Genomic DNA, 16,983 nt, shown 5'->3' with positions numbered 1-16,983 from the left:
TAAATTATCCCATCCACAATTAGTGGAGTTTTTATATTTCATGTTCAGATTTTCTCAATAATGTATTATGTAAAAAGTTTTTCAAAAAATAATATTTTGATTATTTTTTATTTATAGTTATAAACACTTAATTAACCAAACTCAATGGTAGTGTTTAGTATTTTTGTATGATCACTATGATATTGTAATTATTGAGATGATTTTATTATTAATGTGATCTTATTACTCTTTATTTGAAATTATTTTATTTTGTTACTATTATTAATTCTTATAAATCAAATATCATTGTATTTTGTATTGCAAAAAATCAAATAATATTTTGTTTAAAAATACAAAAATAATCATGTATATTGTAATAATTACATAAATTAATAATTTTAATGTTATTTAAAGATACTAATTTATAAAATATTAATAATATTTTTATTTATTTATAATACATTATAATTAAAATTATTAAATTAATAAAATATTTATTGATAGGTAAATTAATTTTTATAATATAAATAATGTAAAAAATATTTAAATTATAAAATAAATATAATCTATTGAATTCACAATAAAGGAAAATCAAAAAATCAAATTATATCTAAAATATTAAAAATATATACATGTATAAATTATTTTTGAACTTATTACAATGAATATTAGTTTCAAAATATAAAAATTATAATATAAAATAATTACAATTTTAAGAAAAGGTAAGTTTTGAATTCATATATTAAATATGTGATATTGACTGTTGTTAATTTTATATATCATTTTACATCGAAATAAAAAATTTTCATTTGTTTGTATAGAAATTATATCACCTTATAAACCAATGATGTGATCCCTCTTAATGATATAAGATCACCATTATGTAAGACCATCAAGTGCTTTTCTAAACACAATGATCTAATTATCTTTTGCAAATCATCATTGTTTTTTGAGTGATTATCTTATTTTATACACTATCAAAAAGAAAAGTCAAACTTAAATATTTTTTTTTTTGAACTGAAAAAAATTCAAAATTTTTTGAGTAATTAAAAAATCATGCTTCAACAAATAATCAATTGTAGATAGTTACAAGTAGTTTATTTTAAAGTAAATCACATTATTTGTCATTCAATTATGATTGTAATTTTAAAATAATCGCTTAATTACTAAATTTTTGAATAAATAATTTTTTGTCACAATTTCTAGTTTCTAGTAGTGTGTTGATGTAGCAATATCACATTAACTATTAAATATCATGTAACATTGTTCAACCGACAAATTTATTTTTTCAAGCTTTATATATTATGTCAATATTGTCATGTAGCAAATCATATAATGTAATAATGTCATGTGCCACCTAACAGTTTATGTAATATTATCACATCAATACGTTATTAGAAATTAACAGTTGAATAATAAAAAAATATTTATTTAAAATTTAGCAACTAAATTAGAATTTTAAAATTGAGTAATTATTTTAATAATACAATTATAATTGAGTTATTAATAATATATATTTTATTTTATTTTAACTTTTAAATTTGAGAGGCTATATCAATTAAAAAAAATTCAAAATTTAACTCATTTAATTTATATATCAATTTTAAAAAAATAATATTTAATAAATCTAAAATTTGAATTATATAGTTTATAAACTTTTTTCGATTTTAAAATTGCGACCCCTGTCTTGTACTTAAAAAAATCTGAGATGATGTAGGAACCTGACAGGAAAGCGAGACATGGAATTTCTCGCCTCTTTGTTTTACCGTAGAAAAAGAAAATATCGTGGAATTTGACTTCAATGTAAAAAGTAATCCACTTAGACTAATGGATTTTCTTAATGCTCAATCAATCCCCCGCGCATTATATACAGGGAAATGAGCGAGGAGACCAAGACATTGGCCACAAAAAAAAAAGGATAATTAGATAAAAGCTCTTCTTCTTCTTTTCGGTAAACCAGAGAGAGAGATAGAAATGGCCAGTCATTGCAACGGAAGTTCTGATCAGTCTGAATCTTTCGTCAAGATTCCACCAATAAAATTTACAAAGCTCTTTATCAACGGCAAATTTGTCGATTCCATTTCAGGTAACTTTCCATTTCCATGCTTTTCTTTCTCTGAAGCATATGCCAATTTGCTTGCTCTGTTTTCTTGTCTTCTGTCTCTCAATCATGTTTCTCGTTTGTGGGTTATGGTAATAGTTTAAACAACATCTTTTGTTAATCAATGGGATCAAGAAAAATTAATGAATGATTTGGTTGGACCAGGGAAAACGTTCGAGACAGTTGACCCAAGAACAGGGGAGGTGATAACAAGAGTTTCTGAAGGCAATGGAGAGGATATTGGTTTGGCTGTAAAGGCTGCACGTCATGCTTTTGACCATGGCCCTTGGCCTCGCTTATCTGGTTCTGTGCGTCTTACTAATTACTTTCTTTTCCTTTCCACATCCGAATCCTTTTGTTTTGTTATGCATCCGAGCATGTTTTTCCACCATTTTCATCTTAGATTTTTTTTCAAAAATTTTTAAAGAAAGTTTCTTACCAATTTTAATTATGGTAAACGATATTTCCAATGTTTTAACCACTTTTTTTTTTTTGTGTGTGTGTATGATTTTGCTACATGAAATACCTTCCAACTCTTACTGCATTTATATTATTTTTAAAATTATCATTATAATTTAATTATTGAAATAATCTAAAAAATTGAAATCATTTTATTTGAGTAATAATTATTAATTCTTACTAATTAAATATCAATATATTTGGTATTATTAAAACTCAATAGTGCTGTTAAATGCACCTTTATTTTTTTTCACATCTAAACTTTTTTTTTTTCAAAATTTTTTATAAATAAAATTACTTAATTACCTTTCTTACAATTTTATGAAGTTTTATAACTTTTTGAAAATGATTTTTAAAAAATCAGATAATTTTTTGAAAATAAATTTCCAGAAAATTATAAATTTTTTTAAAAATGAATTTTCAAAAAGTTATAAACCTTTTCTAAATAAATTTATGAAAACTTATAAACCTTTTTGAAAATTTATTTTCAGAAAGGTTTATAATATTTCAAAATTTTATTTTGGAAAAGTTATATGACTTTTCAAATTTTTATTTTTGGAAAAGTTTATAATTTTTTAAAGAGTCATTTATAAAATTTTGTATGAAAAATAAAAGATAATTAAGTAAATTTACTTAAAAAAATTGAGATATGAAGAGAAAAGGTTTGAGTGCATTTAGCAACACTCAAATTCAAACATTATTTTATTTGAAAGTACAAAACTAATAATACATGTATAACAATTGCACATACTAATGATTTTAATATTATTTAAAGATAATAATTTATAAAATGTTAATTAATAATATTTTATTTACTTTATAATAAAATATAATTAATTTATTGATAAGTAAACTAATTTTTATAATATAAATGATGTAAAAAATTTTGAATTATCAAATAAAACTAATCTATTGAAATTATAATAAAAAATAAATGATTATATTCTAATATAAAATATAAAATATAAAAAATATCTAACTTATTTTTGAACTTATTACAATCAATATTAATTTTAAAATATAAAAATTTATAGTATAAAAATTATTACAATTTTGATAAAAAATAAATTTTAATATTAAATATTATTAGTTTTATATATTATTTTATTAATAAAAATTTTTTGAAATCACCTTTCAAAACTGATAATTATGAATGATCTAAAATCACTTGCACATTTAAAAAAATTAAGTGTTCGTCAAATATAAACATCTAATTATAGTAAGTAAACATCTAATTTTTTGGAATGGTCACATCATGGCCTGCATCAGACACCATCTAAATTTTGTTTTCAAAGTAAAAAAATACGACCTGAATTATTTATTATCTGGTCGTAACATGTGCTGGAATCAAACAAGGACAAGTTTTCATAACCAAAATGGGCAATGTACAAATTCCGGGGTGTCTTCAGTCGTGCATCTTTCAACGCCATTAAATGACAAAACGCCACCGCTAATTATTGAATTGCGACGCACATCATTATTGACCATAAATATGACGGAGATTTGAATTAATTAACAGTTTCACGTTGCTAAAACTTTTATAAAGTCAAACATGTCTTAATGCATTAATATATATTTTTCAAAGACGATGGTTAATTCAATTGTTTAAAATTTATATTTTTTTGATAAATATATTTTAAGTTTGAATTTTATTAATGGTTGTTTATTAATATTATTTTAAATGTATAATTTATAATTATTTATCATAAACTATCTTGTATAATTTATTTTATCTTGATTTAAAAGATTAAATAATTTATTTATTTTAAAAATTTTTTGAACTAAAATTTATATTTATTAAAGAAAAAATATCAATTATATGGATAATAAAATTTTTAGATTTCATAATCTAAAATAATAAAATGATACATACTCATAGGGCATATTACAAATATGGAATGTGTGATTTTTTAATCTGTTTATGAAATTAAAAAATTTTACTAACATTATATCAAATAAAAATTTCAAAAATATTTAAGTTCATCAGAGTATATTTATTGTAGGATTTTGTGAGTTAATTAGTCCAAATTTATATTGATTTTATTTGATTTATTTAATTTTTTGGATCAATTAATGGTATCTTTTGATATACTGAAATATGTTTAATTGTAATTGTAGTTGGTGCTTATGTAATCTCTCATCAAAATAATTATGTATGCAGTTGTTCACGAATATTTACATAGAAGATTGATTATAAATGCATCAAAACACATATATATATATATATATATATATATTCACATGCCAAAAAATAGAGGGCTAGATATTGCCATTTTTCTCACAACAAATTTATTAGTGCATTCTTTCCGATGAAAAAATTTATTATATTCTTTTTTATTATTCGCTTTAAATTGGATATGTTAGGAGCGAGGAAAGATCATGATGAAGTTTGCAGACTTGATTGAAGAAAATATAGAAGAATTAGCTGCATTGGATACCATTGATGCGGGAAAGCTGTTCGCTCATTGTAAGGCCCTGGACATCCCAAGTTCCGCAAGCACTCTGCGTTACTATGCAGGTGCAGCCGACAAAATTCATGGAACAGTGTTAAAAATGTCAAAGGGGCTTCAAGGCTACACTCTCAGGGAACCCATTGGGGCAGTAGGACATATAATTCCCTGGAATTTTCCCACCATCATGTTTTTCTTGAAGGTTGCCCCAGCATTAGCCGCAGGCTGCACCATGGTCGTCAAGCCAGCTGAGCAGACTCCTCTTTCAGCTCTTTATTATGCTTATCTTGCTAAGCTGGTAATCAAGCTTGGATTATAAGTTTGAACTCTTCTGAAAAGGAAAATTAGTGTTAAATGTGGCTTTCTATAACTTGTTTGTGTTCAAATCAGGCTGGCATCCCTGACGGAGTGCTCAATGTTGTAAATGGATTTGGAGAGACTGCTGGAGCTGCCATTAGCTCTCATATGGACATCGACAAAGTGGGATATTTTAATTTCATATTTAAGATAAGAATTTTCACATTGAATGGAGATATTAGCTCATCTTGTTGGGTCTTGTAGGTGAGTTTTACAGGGTCTGCAGAAGTTGGACGTAAGATAATGACAGCAGCTGCAGCAAGCAATCTGAAGTCAGTGTCGCTAGAGTTGGGAGGCAAATCACCCCTGTTAATATTTGATGATGCTGATATAGACGAGGCTTCAGATATTGCTTTCCGCGGTGCCTTTTTCAACAAAGTAGGCCACTTATGCCTTTTATGACAAGTTAAACCTTTTTTTAGGGGAGAATATAAGTCACTGTTTGAGAATAAAAAAATATATATTTAGATTACTGAGATTTAAATCTTATCGAATATTATGTTTTAAGATAATTATTAAGTTTCGAGTTCTATAACAAGTAAAATTTTACAATCCAGACCTTAATGTGGCACGAAAAATTTAGTTGAACTAACTGTTCTCATCTTCTAAATTTGTAGGGAGAAATTTGTGTAGCAAGTTCTCGTATTTATGTTCAAGAAGGTATTTATGAAAAATTTGTGAAGAAGTTGGTAGAGAAGGCAAATGCATGTGTTGTTGGGGACCCTTTTGACCCTCGAGTTCATCAAGGACCCCAAGTAAGAGTAATCAAGGTTAAGTCGTATATATACGTATCTATGTAGCTCCCTTTAATTGATCAACATTGGCTTTCATATGATGTAGGCTGACAAGAAGCAATTCGAGAAAATTCTATCATACATTGAGCATGGCAAAAGAGAAGGAGCTACTCTGCTAACAGGGGGCAAGCATCTCGGGCAGAAGGGATACTACATCGAGCCTACGATATTTGCTGATGTTAAGGTACATTTTCTAACAAATCCTGGAGAACCTTGAAACTATGATGTTGTTGGAACTTTGCTCTAGATTCTTAATTACATCCAAAAACTTGTACACAGGAAGACATGATCATAGCAAAAGAAGAAATTTTTGGTCCCGTAATGTCATTGATGAAGTTCAAGTGAGTAGTCTGTAAATGTTCTCTCCTTTCTGCTGTTGCTGTTTGCCATTTTAATTAATTAACGGCGATTTCAGAACTATGGAAGAGGCAATTAAGAGGGCGAACAACACAACTTATGGCCTGGCTGCTGGGGTTATAACCAAGGACTTGAACGTGGCCAACACCGTGTCGAGATCGATCCGTGCCGGCATCATCTGGATCAATTGTTACACTGCGTTGGATTTGGATTGCCCCTTTGGAGGATATAAGATGAGCGGCTTCGGAAGGGATTATGGTTTGGACGCCCTTAACCAGTATCTCCAAATCAAGTCCGTTGTTACTCCCATTCACGATTCTCCCTGGCACTAATCCTCGTAGTTTTACTAAATTTTTATACCTGAAATGTAATTTTAAGAGAACAAAGTTAAAAAAAAATAAGCATGGTGATTTCAACAGCAGTGACCAGGGGAGCTATACCTTGTTTTGTAGGGCAATCAGTCAACAATGTGCTTTGGGTTGTGACACTTTAGCTTGGTTTCATGATAATGTCTTGTCTTGATAAAGCAGTGCTTCTTCATTTACCTTATTTTCTTCTTTTCTTATGAGTTCATTAATTTTAAGTGCTTAGCGAATCAAAAGTTTAGTAACCGTTCCAAACTTATACTAGTATTACCAATGTATTTTCTCACTTAGCAAATTTGAATTAAGATCCAAACCTCTTCAGTTTATAGTATTGAAATTGAAGCTTCAGTTTTGGCAAAAGGTAATTATTTTAGACCCTACACAATGCTATTGGATATAAAAGTAACAAGAAAAAAAAATGATATAGTTAAAAAAATAAAAATTATATGTAAATTCGACAAAAAAATATATTTTATATTTATATATCAATATAATAAATTTTGTATTTTACACATTTTTAATACAAACAGTACACATTATCTTACAAATCTCCTTTTATATAATTTGTGAGAGTAAAATTAAGATTTTCAAGGGGTGGAACTTCGTAACACAATGAAAATACAAATAGAAGCTGAAAATTTCACACAAAATAACTCGAAATTAAACATTTTTCTATACTTTCATAACAAAATTTAGTAAAATTTTATTTCTTCCATGAAATCCAAACCACAAAAACAAACACATATGTTCAAAACACTTAAAACACCACCAGGATTTATTATTCTACGTCGTTTCAAATCATTTCCCGATCTTTGCCCTTTACTTCAGCCCAAGAACCCACTTCGTCTTAGCCAGTGCGGCTGGGTTCGGCACTGCCTGAGGCTGCTCGTTTATCAGCTTAGCCAACTCAGTTTGACTCCTCTTCTCCTCTAGCCGCGCCTTCTAATATCTAGAAGGTTCTTTGCACGTTTACGTTGTGAATCTGATCACATGGCAATTCGTTATTGGTTCTTTCGTTGACGTGGACAATTAAAAAACAGTGTAATTCGCGTGGTGCCCACGCAAAAAATCCAAAAGGAAAGGAAAATACCTCGTTCACTGGATGACGTGGTGATCTTTCATTCGTTCAACGTCGAGTGCGATTCTTAGGTGGCTGACAGTGAAACTGGATTGGACGCGTCAGACTGAGCGGTAGAAATCTTGCGTTCGAGATCTTCTGAAGAGAACACTGTAAAATTATTTTCGAGATAAAAAGGAATTCAGAAGGGCAAAAATTGGCGCCAAAATTGTGCTTCTTAAAGTGCTTTTTACCGCTTTCCCAGCTCTCTCACAATCTGAAAATGCATCGCCAAAAATCGATACTCGCTTTCTTGCAAAAACCTTCGCCGGCGAGCCAAAACGTCACTGGCGGAAAGGTAAATGGCCAAGGAGCTTCTCAGTTTCCTTCAAAGCAACATAACCAAAATGGCGCCGTTGGTGGCTCGTCTTTGGAAGTGACGGGCACTGATACGCCACCGGAGAAGGTGCCACGTAAGGTGTTGCCGGAGAGCTTCGCAGTCAATTCCGATGCCCGAGGTTCTTCTTCTCTGTTTTCTAGTATCATGCACAAGTTTGTGAAGGTTGACAACAAAGAAAATGGAAGCCAGAGGTATTTTTTCCGGCTAATTTTAGGTTTAGGTTAGGGTTTAATTTTGTTAATAATCAATCACAGTTGAAATTAATCTATTTTATTTTTCTTTATTTTTAGAAAATTTTACATAATCTTTAATATTTGAGAGAATTGAAAAAGGATAGAAGAAAACTGGCAGTCCATTCTAATATTATTAAAATTTGTATATAAAATTAAATTCAATTTTCAACTATAAAGCCTCAAAGGATGGCTTTTGACAATAAATTGTGTTCAATTTGCAGGAACCAAGCACGTGACAATTCTTTCAATGTTGAAGAATTGCCTAAAATGGAATTAACTGCGCAACCAACTGAAAAGGACAATGTTTTAAACATTGAAAGTGGCCCAGAAACACCTGCGACACGACCTGGTGTTTCTCGTTTGAAGAGAATTCAAGATGATTTCCCTAAGTTTGGGGATAAGAAGGATAGTTCTTTGTTGGATTCCAGTAAAAGAGCAAAGCTTCTTCAGGAATCTGTTGTTGGGAGCGTGAGTCAGAGAGATGGCAATGATATTGCTAGCAAATTTGAATGGCTTGATCCTTCTCGCATCAAGGATGCCAATGGAAGAAGGCCTGGCGATCCCCTTTATGACAAGAAGACTCTTTATATACCTCCCGACGTTCTCAAGAAAATGTCAGCATCTCAAAAGCAATATTGGAGTATAAAATGTCAATATATGGATGTCGTTCTCTTTTTTAAAGTGGTCAGTTATTGTTGCATTGCATTTTAGTTTCATTTTGTTACTAACTATTGCTGGCATAAAATTATATGTTAGTCATATGGATTTAAACTTACTGATGTATGTTATGAATTTTGCATGTCTTTTCTGCAATCTTGTTTACCTAATTCAACAACTTAATGTTCTATAAAAGGGGAAATTCTATGAGCTATATGAAATAGATGCTGAAATTGGCCACAGGGAGCTTGATTGGAAAATGACAGTAAGTGGAGTAGGCAAATGCCGCCAGGTGAGTCGTTGTCCAATTTACATTCTTGTATAGGTCTTCCCTTATATATGCCCATTCAAGGCAGTTGTCTAAGTGTAATAGTGTCTTCCTTTATTGTCAGGTTGGTATATCAGAAAGTGGAATTGATGATGCTGTTAAAAAGCTGGTTGCTCGTGGGTAAGAAAACAATTTGCATAGTCTTAAAGAATGATGAGGAGATTTGGTTGTCATCATTCTAAAAACTGTCTAAACTCTAAAACGAGAATGTTATATTTTAATCTTTCTGGAATGTGGAGAAAGAAATAGAGAGGTGTTGATGACAGAGAGTGCAAAAGAGGAAATAATGATTTATTCCTTGGTCATCTTTTAGTGATTCACTCTTTTATGTTCTTCCTGAAGATACAAAGTAGGACGTATGGAGCAGTTAGAGACATCTGAGCAAGCAAAAGCTAGGGGTGCAAATTCTGTAAGATTTTATGTTGCGTGTTTGAGATGCAAATTTAGATAAATTTTCCCTTATATTTATTTTTTTTATTTGGCTAGTCTTTGGTATATCACGCTTTATGTGCCATGATTATGCATGCGATTAACACTCACAGGCAAGAGTCTTGCTTCAAGGAGAAATGCTATGAAGTTTTCCTATTACAAAAACATACTTGATTTATGTGCCATGATTATGCATGCGATTAGCACTCACAAGCAAGAGTCTTGCTTCAAGGAGAAATGCTATGAAGTTTTCCTATTACAAAAATATACTTGATGTATGTTTTCATGGTATGTAAACTAAAATTATGGTATTTCTGGTTTCATCAAATTGGAGTCTCCACTAAAGTTCCCTACTCATGATTCTTGAATAAAAATTCAGCTACTTATCTTGACTTTTCCTAGGTGGTTTCATGACTTAAATACTACACCATGGATGTGTTCTGTAATTTGTCTAAGTAGTTTGACTAGCAAGATTGGATTTTTCAGGTCATTCCAAGAAAATTAGTTCAAGTAATCACCCCATCAACAACAGTTGATGGTAACATTGGGCCTGATGCTGTTCATCTACTTGCTATAAAGGAGGTCTGTTTTATATTTATGGTGGTTATACTTATACTTGGGCGATCAGATTTTTAGTTTTGCAGTGTCTGCTGAATTAATATATCTGTCTTATCTGTCATATGATTTTTTCTGGCTCAAATTTTCAGATTTTTTCTTGAAGCTCATCATTATTGTATATGGAATACTTTACTGTATTCTCCTTCTTTGACTCCTGGAATTGATTTTTTATTATCTTTATTCCCCTTATTTCTATCTTTGTTTTATTTAATATTGTAGATATGGGTTGGGAAGGTGGGATTTGCTGAATGAACATATGGCTTATCTCTCATATGATATTTTCTTGCTTGAATTTTCAGCTGTTTTCTTGAAGCTTATCTGTACTGTACATGAATGTATTTTACATCATGGGGTAGGGGGTGGAATGATCTGGTTCAGAGGGGTCAAGTATGCATGCATGCATGTGGTAGTTGATTTACCATGTTTTTGCCTCTTCAAATCTCTTCTGCATGAGTTATTGCAGTTTATCTTTTTCATTTTGAAATTTATTACTTTTCGATTTATAATTTGAATATTTATTGGAATTTTTTATGATTGCGTATTTGCACTTAGGGGAACTATGGAATGGAGAATAGTTCAACTGTGTATGGGTTTGCTTTTGTTGATTGTGCTGCTTTAAAATTTTGGGTTGGTTCCATCAGCGATGATGCTACTTGTGCTGCATTGGGAGCTCTATTGATGCAAGTAGGTTCTTGTATATTCCTGCAATTGTTTTCTATTTTTGAAAAGTAAGCTCTAATGTACTGGTTGGAATCTGATTTTAGGTTTCTCCCAAGGAAGTCATATATGAAAGTAGAGGTGAACTTATTCTATTTCTCTACCTTTTTTTTCTTATTTCGTAGGCTAGTTTTGATAAAAAGTTTTGCTTCTTAATTATAAGTATATATTCAAATATTTCAGGGCTGTCCAGAGAAGCCCATAAAACTCTCAAGAAGTACTCATTTACTGGTAAGCAATTTATGAACTCTCTCATTAGTAGAATGAAAATGACCTCTCTGTATATTTATATATCTGTATGTCTAGTTTTATTTGAGTATTTCTATCGCTAAGAACTAGTATTTCATGATGCAGAAATGAATAATTCCTGTATTTTATGAGTTCTTTCTTTTTTCCTATTGGATTCTCAAGTCTTTAATTCATTGGTTTAATTAAGAAAACAGTAATTCAATTTGACAAAAGCTGAATTTATGTTTGATGAGCTATGTACATTACAATGATGATAAAAATGTCTCCTGCTCCATCTTTCTGGACAATTTGCAGCTGCATAAATGAGAATTTCATAAATCAGCCTTGCTTATTTTCCATTTAGATTCTTTATTTTTGAAGAATCAGGTAGGTTAAAATGCTTGACAAAACTATATTAATCATGGTAAGTTAAACTGCATACTCGTTTTGGTCTATTTTGCAGGATCTACAGCAGTTCAACTGAGTCCTGCACTCTCAGTCTCTGATTTTTTGGATGCTTCTGAAGTTAGAAATATGATTCAGTCAAATGGGTACTTTAAGCGGTCACCTAATTCATATGTTAATGGTCTTGGTGGTGTAATGCACCAAGATGTTGCATTATGTGCACTTGGTGGATTAGTCAGTCATCTATCACGATTGATGGTGAGTGCATGCAGACTAGTATTTATGTAATCACGTAAATATGCACAAATCTGGGATCTGTGTGTATGATTGATAAATTGCTCTTTCATACAGCTGGATGACATTTTACGCAATGGAGATATTGTACCCTACCAAGTATACCGAGGTTACCTCAGAATTGATGGACAGACACTAGTAAATCTTGAGATTTTTAGCAATAGTGCTGATGGTGGTTCTTCAGGCAAGTGGTGAATCTCTTTAGCTTTAAGAAAGATTTCTGACTGGCAGTTTCATTGTTTTCAATTTTGTAATCCTTATGATTATTTTATTTTCAGGTACATTGTACAAGTATCTTGACAACTGTGTGACATCTTCTGGTAAGCGGCTTTTGAGGAGCTGGATTTGCCATCCACTTAAAGATGTTGACAGCATTAACAGCAGGCTAAATGTAGTTGAAGAACTTATGTCACATTCAGAAATCATGTTACTCGTTGCTCAATATCTTCACAAACTTCCAGACTTAGAAAGGTTACTTGGTAGTGTTAAGGCTAGCATTCAATCATCAGCTTGCCTTGTTCTTCCCATGATAGGCAAAAAAATATTGAAACGACGAGTATGTCTCCTCTATCTTTTTTATTTATTTTTGGTAGACTCCTCTACCTTTGTCTGCGTAAAGTAGCTTGGAAAGTAAATGCTGTTTGTTTCGCACTGTTTGCATGTTCTGGAAATAGTGTTCAGGAAGGCATCTCCTTTACTCTTAATATTTGCAGAGTTGCATCGTTTCAAAATGGCTATTCTCAATTTTTCTGTAACAATAGTCCTAGATCTTTTATCCTGTTTTTCACTGAGGGGTTTCATATATGAAAAAAGGAAGATATCGAGGTCTTAAGTCAACTTGTTGCTCTTCCAGACTTTTAGGCTTTGCTTGGTAGAAAAGATGGAAAGGGATAAGGATGGAAAAATTTTTTAATCCAATGGTTAGGTTTCATAACCATTTTCCTACTTTGTAGCTTAATCATTGGATTAACAAATTTTCCATCCTTTCTATCAAGCAAAGCCTTAGTCATGGACCTTCCATCACTTTTTCTTTTATAAGGATCATGATAATATATTCTGTTGTGGTACAGGTGAAAGCTTTTGGGACTCTTGTCAAAGGTCTTAGGACTGGAATGGATTTGTTAAAACTATTGCAAAAGGATGCAGATATGTTATCTCCATTATCAAAAGTTTTTAAACTTCCAATGCTAAGTGGTACTGATGGGCTTGATGAATTCCTTACTCAATTTGAAGCAGCTATAGATAGTGACTTCCCAAATTACCAGGTTTGCTTTCTTGTCATGTGTTACTCTGATATTTTTTATTAAAGCTATCACTATCCTTTATTCATTTTTCATAGACATTGCATCTCTCTATGTTGATATCTTGTCTTAGAAAATCTGCATTTTGTATCTCTGGGGATTAGATCTTTTTTTAAAAGGAATATTAAATTCGAAATAGATCTAAGATATATTGATGGTGAAAACAGCCCACCGTTATCTGTTCATGTTGGGCAGTGTTAACTGACCAATTTTGGTTTGAACATAGATTTTGTAGGAACAGATTGCTTTCTAGTAACTATTTTGGTTTCTGCCATGATTGCATTTTGTATTTCTGGGGATTAGATCTAGTAACTGACATGATCTCTACCAGAACCATGATTTGACAGATACAGATGCAGAAACGCTTTCTATACTGATTGAATTATTTAGTGAAAAAGCTATGCAGTGGTCTGAAGTCATTCATGCCCTAAACTGCATAGATGTGCTAAGATCTTTTGCTGTAACTGCAACTTTGTCATCTGGGGCTATGGCAAGGCCTATTGTGTTGCCCCAATCAAAAACCATGACTTTGAAACAAGAAACAGGAGGACCAATACTTAAACTTAAAGGGCTTTGGCATCCATTTGCCCTTGGGGAGCACGGGGTACTGCCTGTACCAAATGACATTTTCCTGGGTGACGATGTAAATGATTATCATCCCCGTGCTTTGCTATTGACTGGACCAAATATGGGTGGAAAATCAACTCTCTTACGTGCCACTTGTTTGGTTGTTATACTTGCCCAGGTTTGTTTCTCTCCTTGGTCCCTAAGAGCTGGTACTAGTTATTAAATACTTGCTTTCACAGGTTGCTGGTGATCAGTATGTTTTAATATTAGTCTTGCCCACTGCTGCTATGTTTCATACATGTTAATGTTTTGATATGCAGCTGGGTAGTTATGTGCCCTGCGAGACATGTGTTCTCTCACTTGTGGATGTAATCTTTACAAGGCTTGGTGCTACTGATCGAATCATGACTGGCGAGAGTAAGTTTTAATTTACAAACCAACAGTTTGGTGACTTCATGACTTCCTTGTGTATTGTAAATTAATATGCTTGGTTCTTGTGTAATCTACGTTAAACTTTTTCAAATTGAAGTGGGATTGCTTAAGTTGTGTACATGTTTGACTCTTATATGGTTAACTGTTGGAATTATCAAACTTCTAAAATTTGTCTTCCCAAATTGTGGTTAATAAATAATTCTGTTGTTGAATGCCTAAATTAATTCAAAATAAGTTAATGTCAGGATTGCACAAACAGTTGTAAACATGCTCCTCAATGTGTGGGTGCCCTTACATGAGTTATGTACTGCATGTACTTTTTCAGTTGCTAAGTCTGATTGTGCAACCAACTTTTGTAGGTACCTTCCTTGTGGAGTGCACGGAAACAGCATCAGTTCTTCAAAATGCTACCCAAGATTCTCTTGTTCTTCTTGATGAACTGGGACGAGGAACAAGCACTTTTGATGGATATGCTATTGCATATGCAGTGAGATTTCAAACTTTACTAGTCTATTACAACTTTACCTCCTCTTCCACCTAATTAGGAGAATTAATATGCCATCTTGCAATTCTTAGAATGGCATTTTCTCATCTCATCTTAAAGTATGCCTAGACAGAGCCATGATCCTAGGCCAGATACTTCATTTTTTTATGTTCACAAGATTGGCCATATAGTCACATATTGACTGTAGCATTAAGAAAAGCATATGGTATAACAAGGAAATATTTGTTCTTTATGGGCTCTAAGTGATGGTGAGAATAAACATAAAATTGTTATTTGTTCTTAGTTTGATAAAAAAAAGCTAGTGCCTGCATATGGTAATGAAATTTTGTGAAAGGCAGGCACAAGTGATCTCTCTATTGTAGTTATTATGTTGCAAATCTTTGGGAAATCAAATTTTACTTATGCATGGTATAGAAGACATAGCTTTAGAGGCAACAACTTAGACGGAACAGAGAATAATCTGGAATTTCTTTGTGATAAACTTGAAGACTAATAAGAACTTCTCACTTCATGTTATGAACCATTTGTTTTACAAAATGTGTTTTGTCTGCCATTTGTGATTATTACATATTGTAAAGATCGAATACTGGTACCCCTTTTAAACAACCTACTTTTGATGCTTGTCTAGGTGTTTCGCCATCTCGTCGAAAATGTTCATTGTCGGCTATTATTTGCAACGCACTACCATCCACTCACAAAGGAATTTGCATCTCATCCACATGTTACACTGCAACACATGGCCTGCTGCTTTAAGTGGAAGTCTGAAAGTTGTTGTAGAGGTGAGCAGGAGCTGGTTTTCCTATATCGACTTACTGATGGAGCATGCCCAGAGAGCTATGGTTTGCAAGTTGCAATCATGGCTGGAATCCCGGAACACGTAGTTGAAGCTGCCTCAAAGGCTGGACAAGTAATGAAAAGATCTGTTGGAGAAAGTTTTAGGTCAAGTGAACAGAGATCAGAGTTCTCAACTCTTCATGAAGAGTGGTTAAAGACCCTAGTAAATGTCTCAGAGGTTGGAAAATGTAACTTTGATGATGGTGATGCTTACGACACATTGTTTTGCTTGTGGCATGAACTAAAAAATTCATATCGAGCTTGAAAGTAGAAAAACGATACTCTATTTACAGTTTTTAATTCGGCAGGGACTAAAAATTGGCTCATGTAAGTTGGGCTATTGGGCTGGTTGGCTTGTTTTTGTCTGATTGGGGGTAACGGAGGAATGTTTTAGGCCCCCAGAGCCATTGCTTGTTTGGAAATCAGGAATTTCCTCTGGATTGTTTGCCTGTTTTCTAACCCACTCTACAGTTTCTTTTCTTAGCTAAAAGCCCAAAGTAATTTTTTTTTCCAATAGCATAACATTTTAAAATGTCAGAAAATTAACCAGAACTTCAACTAATTATGGAAATTCCATATCTCAATTTAGTTAAAAAAAAAATGCATGTTTATACTGCCATTAAAAAATTTCCATCAAGAGATTCAATTTTGAAAACAAGAAAAAGACGGTACACAACTATGAATCCGATACATCATAGTACACTGCGAGTATAAGCAAAGTGCAGCAGTGAGAACAAGTGATGGCAAAGTCATCATTATGTCAAGCATATTCTAATTTAGAAGAGGATGAAAACGGTTAGTATTAGTAGAAGCTACCCATTTATTTCAATTTCAACTTGATTTTACTATCTAGACAACTAATCTAGCGTTCATTAAATTAAGATTTAAGAGCAAGATGTATTACCTCCTCTATCACCCACCAATATATGATAGAAATTTGGCTCAAACACAGCTTTGGTTTATCTTGGCTAAACGTTTACTCTTTTCTGCGAATTCCTTTACAGGTTATTGTATGGTGATTCGTAATGAATTGCAGCCCGATCAGCTTAAGTTAAATCCAATGATCCAATCCACTATTGAGCTCCATTCAAAGTTGAGTTTCCCAATAATTTCTAG

At 31.9% G+C, this 16,983-nt stretch overlaps 2 protein-coding genes across 3 annotated transcripts; both read left to right on the top strand.

The window, feature by feature from the left end:
- Positions 1-1,875: 1,875 nt before the first annotated feature.
- On the top strand, positions 1,876-7,046 carry LOC149513647 (aldehyde dehydrogenase family 2 member C4-like). The gene is made up of 9 exons (XM_089747133.1): positions 1,876-2,065; positions 2,246-2,388; positions 4,904-5,287; positions 5,380-5,469; positions 5,551-5,724; positions 5,964-6,101; positions 6,187-6,324; positions 6,420-6,481; positions 6,556-7,046. The coding sequence occupies exons 1-9, from the start codon at positions 1,954-1,956 to the stop codon at positions 6,827-6,829; spliced, it is 1,515 nt and encodes a 504-aa protein (XP_089603259.1). The 5' UTR covers positions 1,876-1,953; the 3' UTR covers positions 6,830-7,046.
- A 1,092-nt stretch (positions 7,047-8,138) lies between these two features.
- MSH7 (MUTS homolog 7) lies at positions 8,139-16,383 on the top strand. 2 transcript variants are annotated; one of them, XM_089747130.1, is made up of 17 exons: positions 8,139-8,510; positions 8,774-9,236; positions 9,406-9,501; positions 9,602-9,657; positions 9,880-9,946; positions 10,453-10,548; positions 11,137-11,268; positions 11,349-11,382; positions 11,485-11,532; positions 11,993-12,192; positions 12,286-12,412; positions 12,507-12,784; positions 13,299-13,493; positions 13,861-14,274; positions 14,417-14,513; positions 14,888-15,015; positions 15,662-16,383. In XM_089747130.1, the coding sequence occupies exons 1-17, from the start codon at positions 8,203-8,205 to the stop codon at positions 16,130-16,132; spliced, it is 3,210 nt and encodes a 1,069-aa protein (XP_089603256.1). In that variant the 5' UTR covers positions 8,139-8,202; the 3' UTR covers positions 16,133-16,383. The 2 variants fall into 2 exon arrangements, with proteins under 2 accessions (XP_089603256.1, XP_089603258.1); XM_089747132.1 differs by lacking the exon at positions 13,861-14,274.
- Positions 16,384-16,983: the final 600 nt, after the last annotated feature.

Source organism: Durio zibethinus, chromosome 18 (assembly GCF_047325235.1).
Source record: "Durio zibethinus cultivar Kanyao isolate XHJ-2024 chromosome 18, ASM4732523v1, whole genome shotgun sequence".
In the NCBI taxonomy this organism is placed as follows: domain Eukaryota; kingdom Viridiplantae; phylum Streptophyta; class Magnoliopsida; order Malvales; family Malvaceae; genus Durio; species Durio zibethinus.
The sequence above is the reverse complement of the archived record's forward strand: the minus strand, read 5'-3'. Positions and strand labels throughout refer to the sequence as shown.

Coding starts and splice junctions, on each gene's coding strand:
- MSH7 (XM_089747130.1), top strand. CDS start 8,203: ATGCATCGCCAAAAATCGATACTCGCTTTCTTGCAAAAACCTTCGCCG. Junction 11,269..11,348: donor TGGGAGCTCTATTGATGCAA/GTAGGTTCTTGT, acceptor ATCTGATTTTAG/GTTTCTCCCAAGGAAGTCAT. Junction 11,383..11,484: donor AGTCATATATGAAAGTAGAG/GTGAACTTATTC, acceptor CAAATATTTCAG/GGCTGTCCAGAGAAGCCCAT.
- LOC149513647 (XM_089747133.1), top strand. CDS start 1,954: ATGGCCAGTCATTGCAACGGAAGTTCTGATCAGTCTGAATCTTTCGTC. Junction 2,389..4,903: donor GGCCTCGCTTATCTGGTTCT/GTGCGTCTTACT, acceptor TGGATATGTTAG/GAGCGAGGAAAGATCATGAT. Junction 6,482..6,555: donor ATGTCATTGATGAAGTTCAA/GTGAGTAGTCTG, acceptor CGGCGATTTCAG/AACTATGGAAGAGGCAATTA.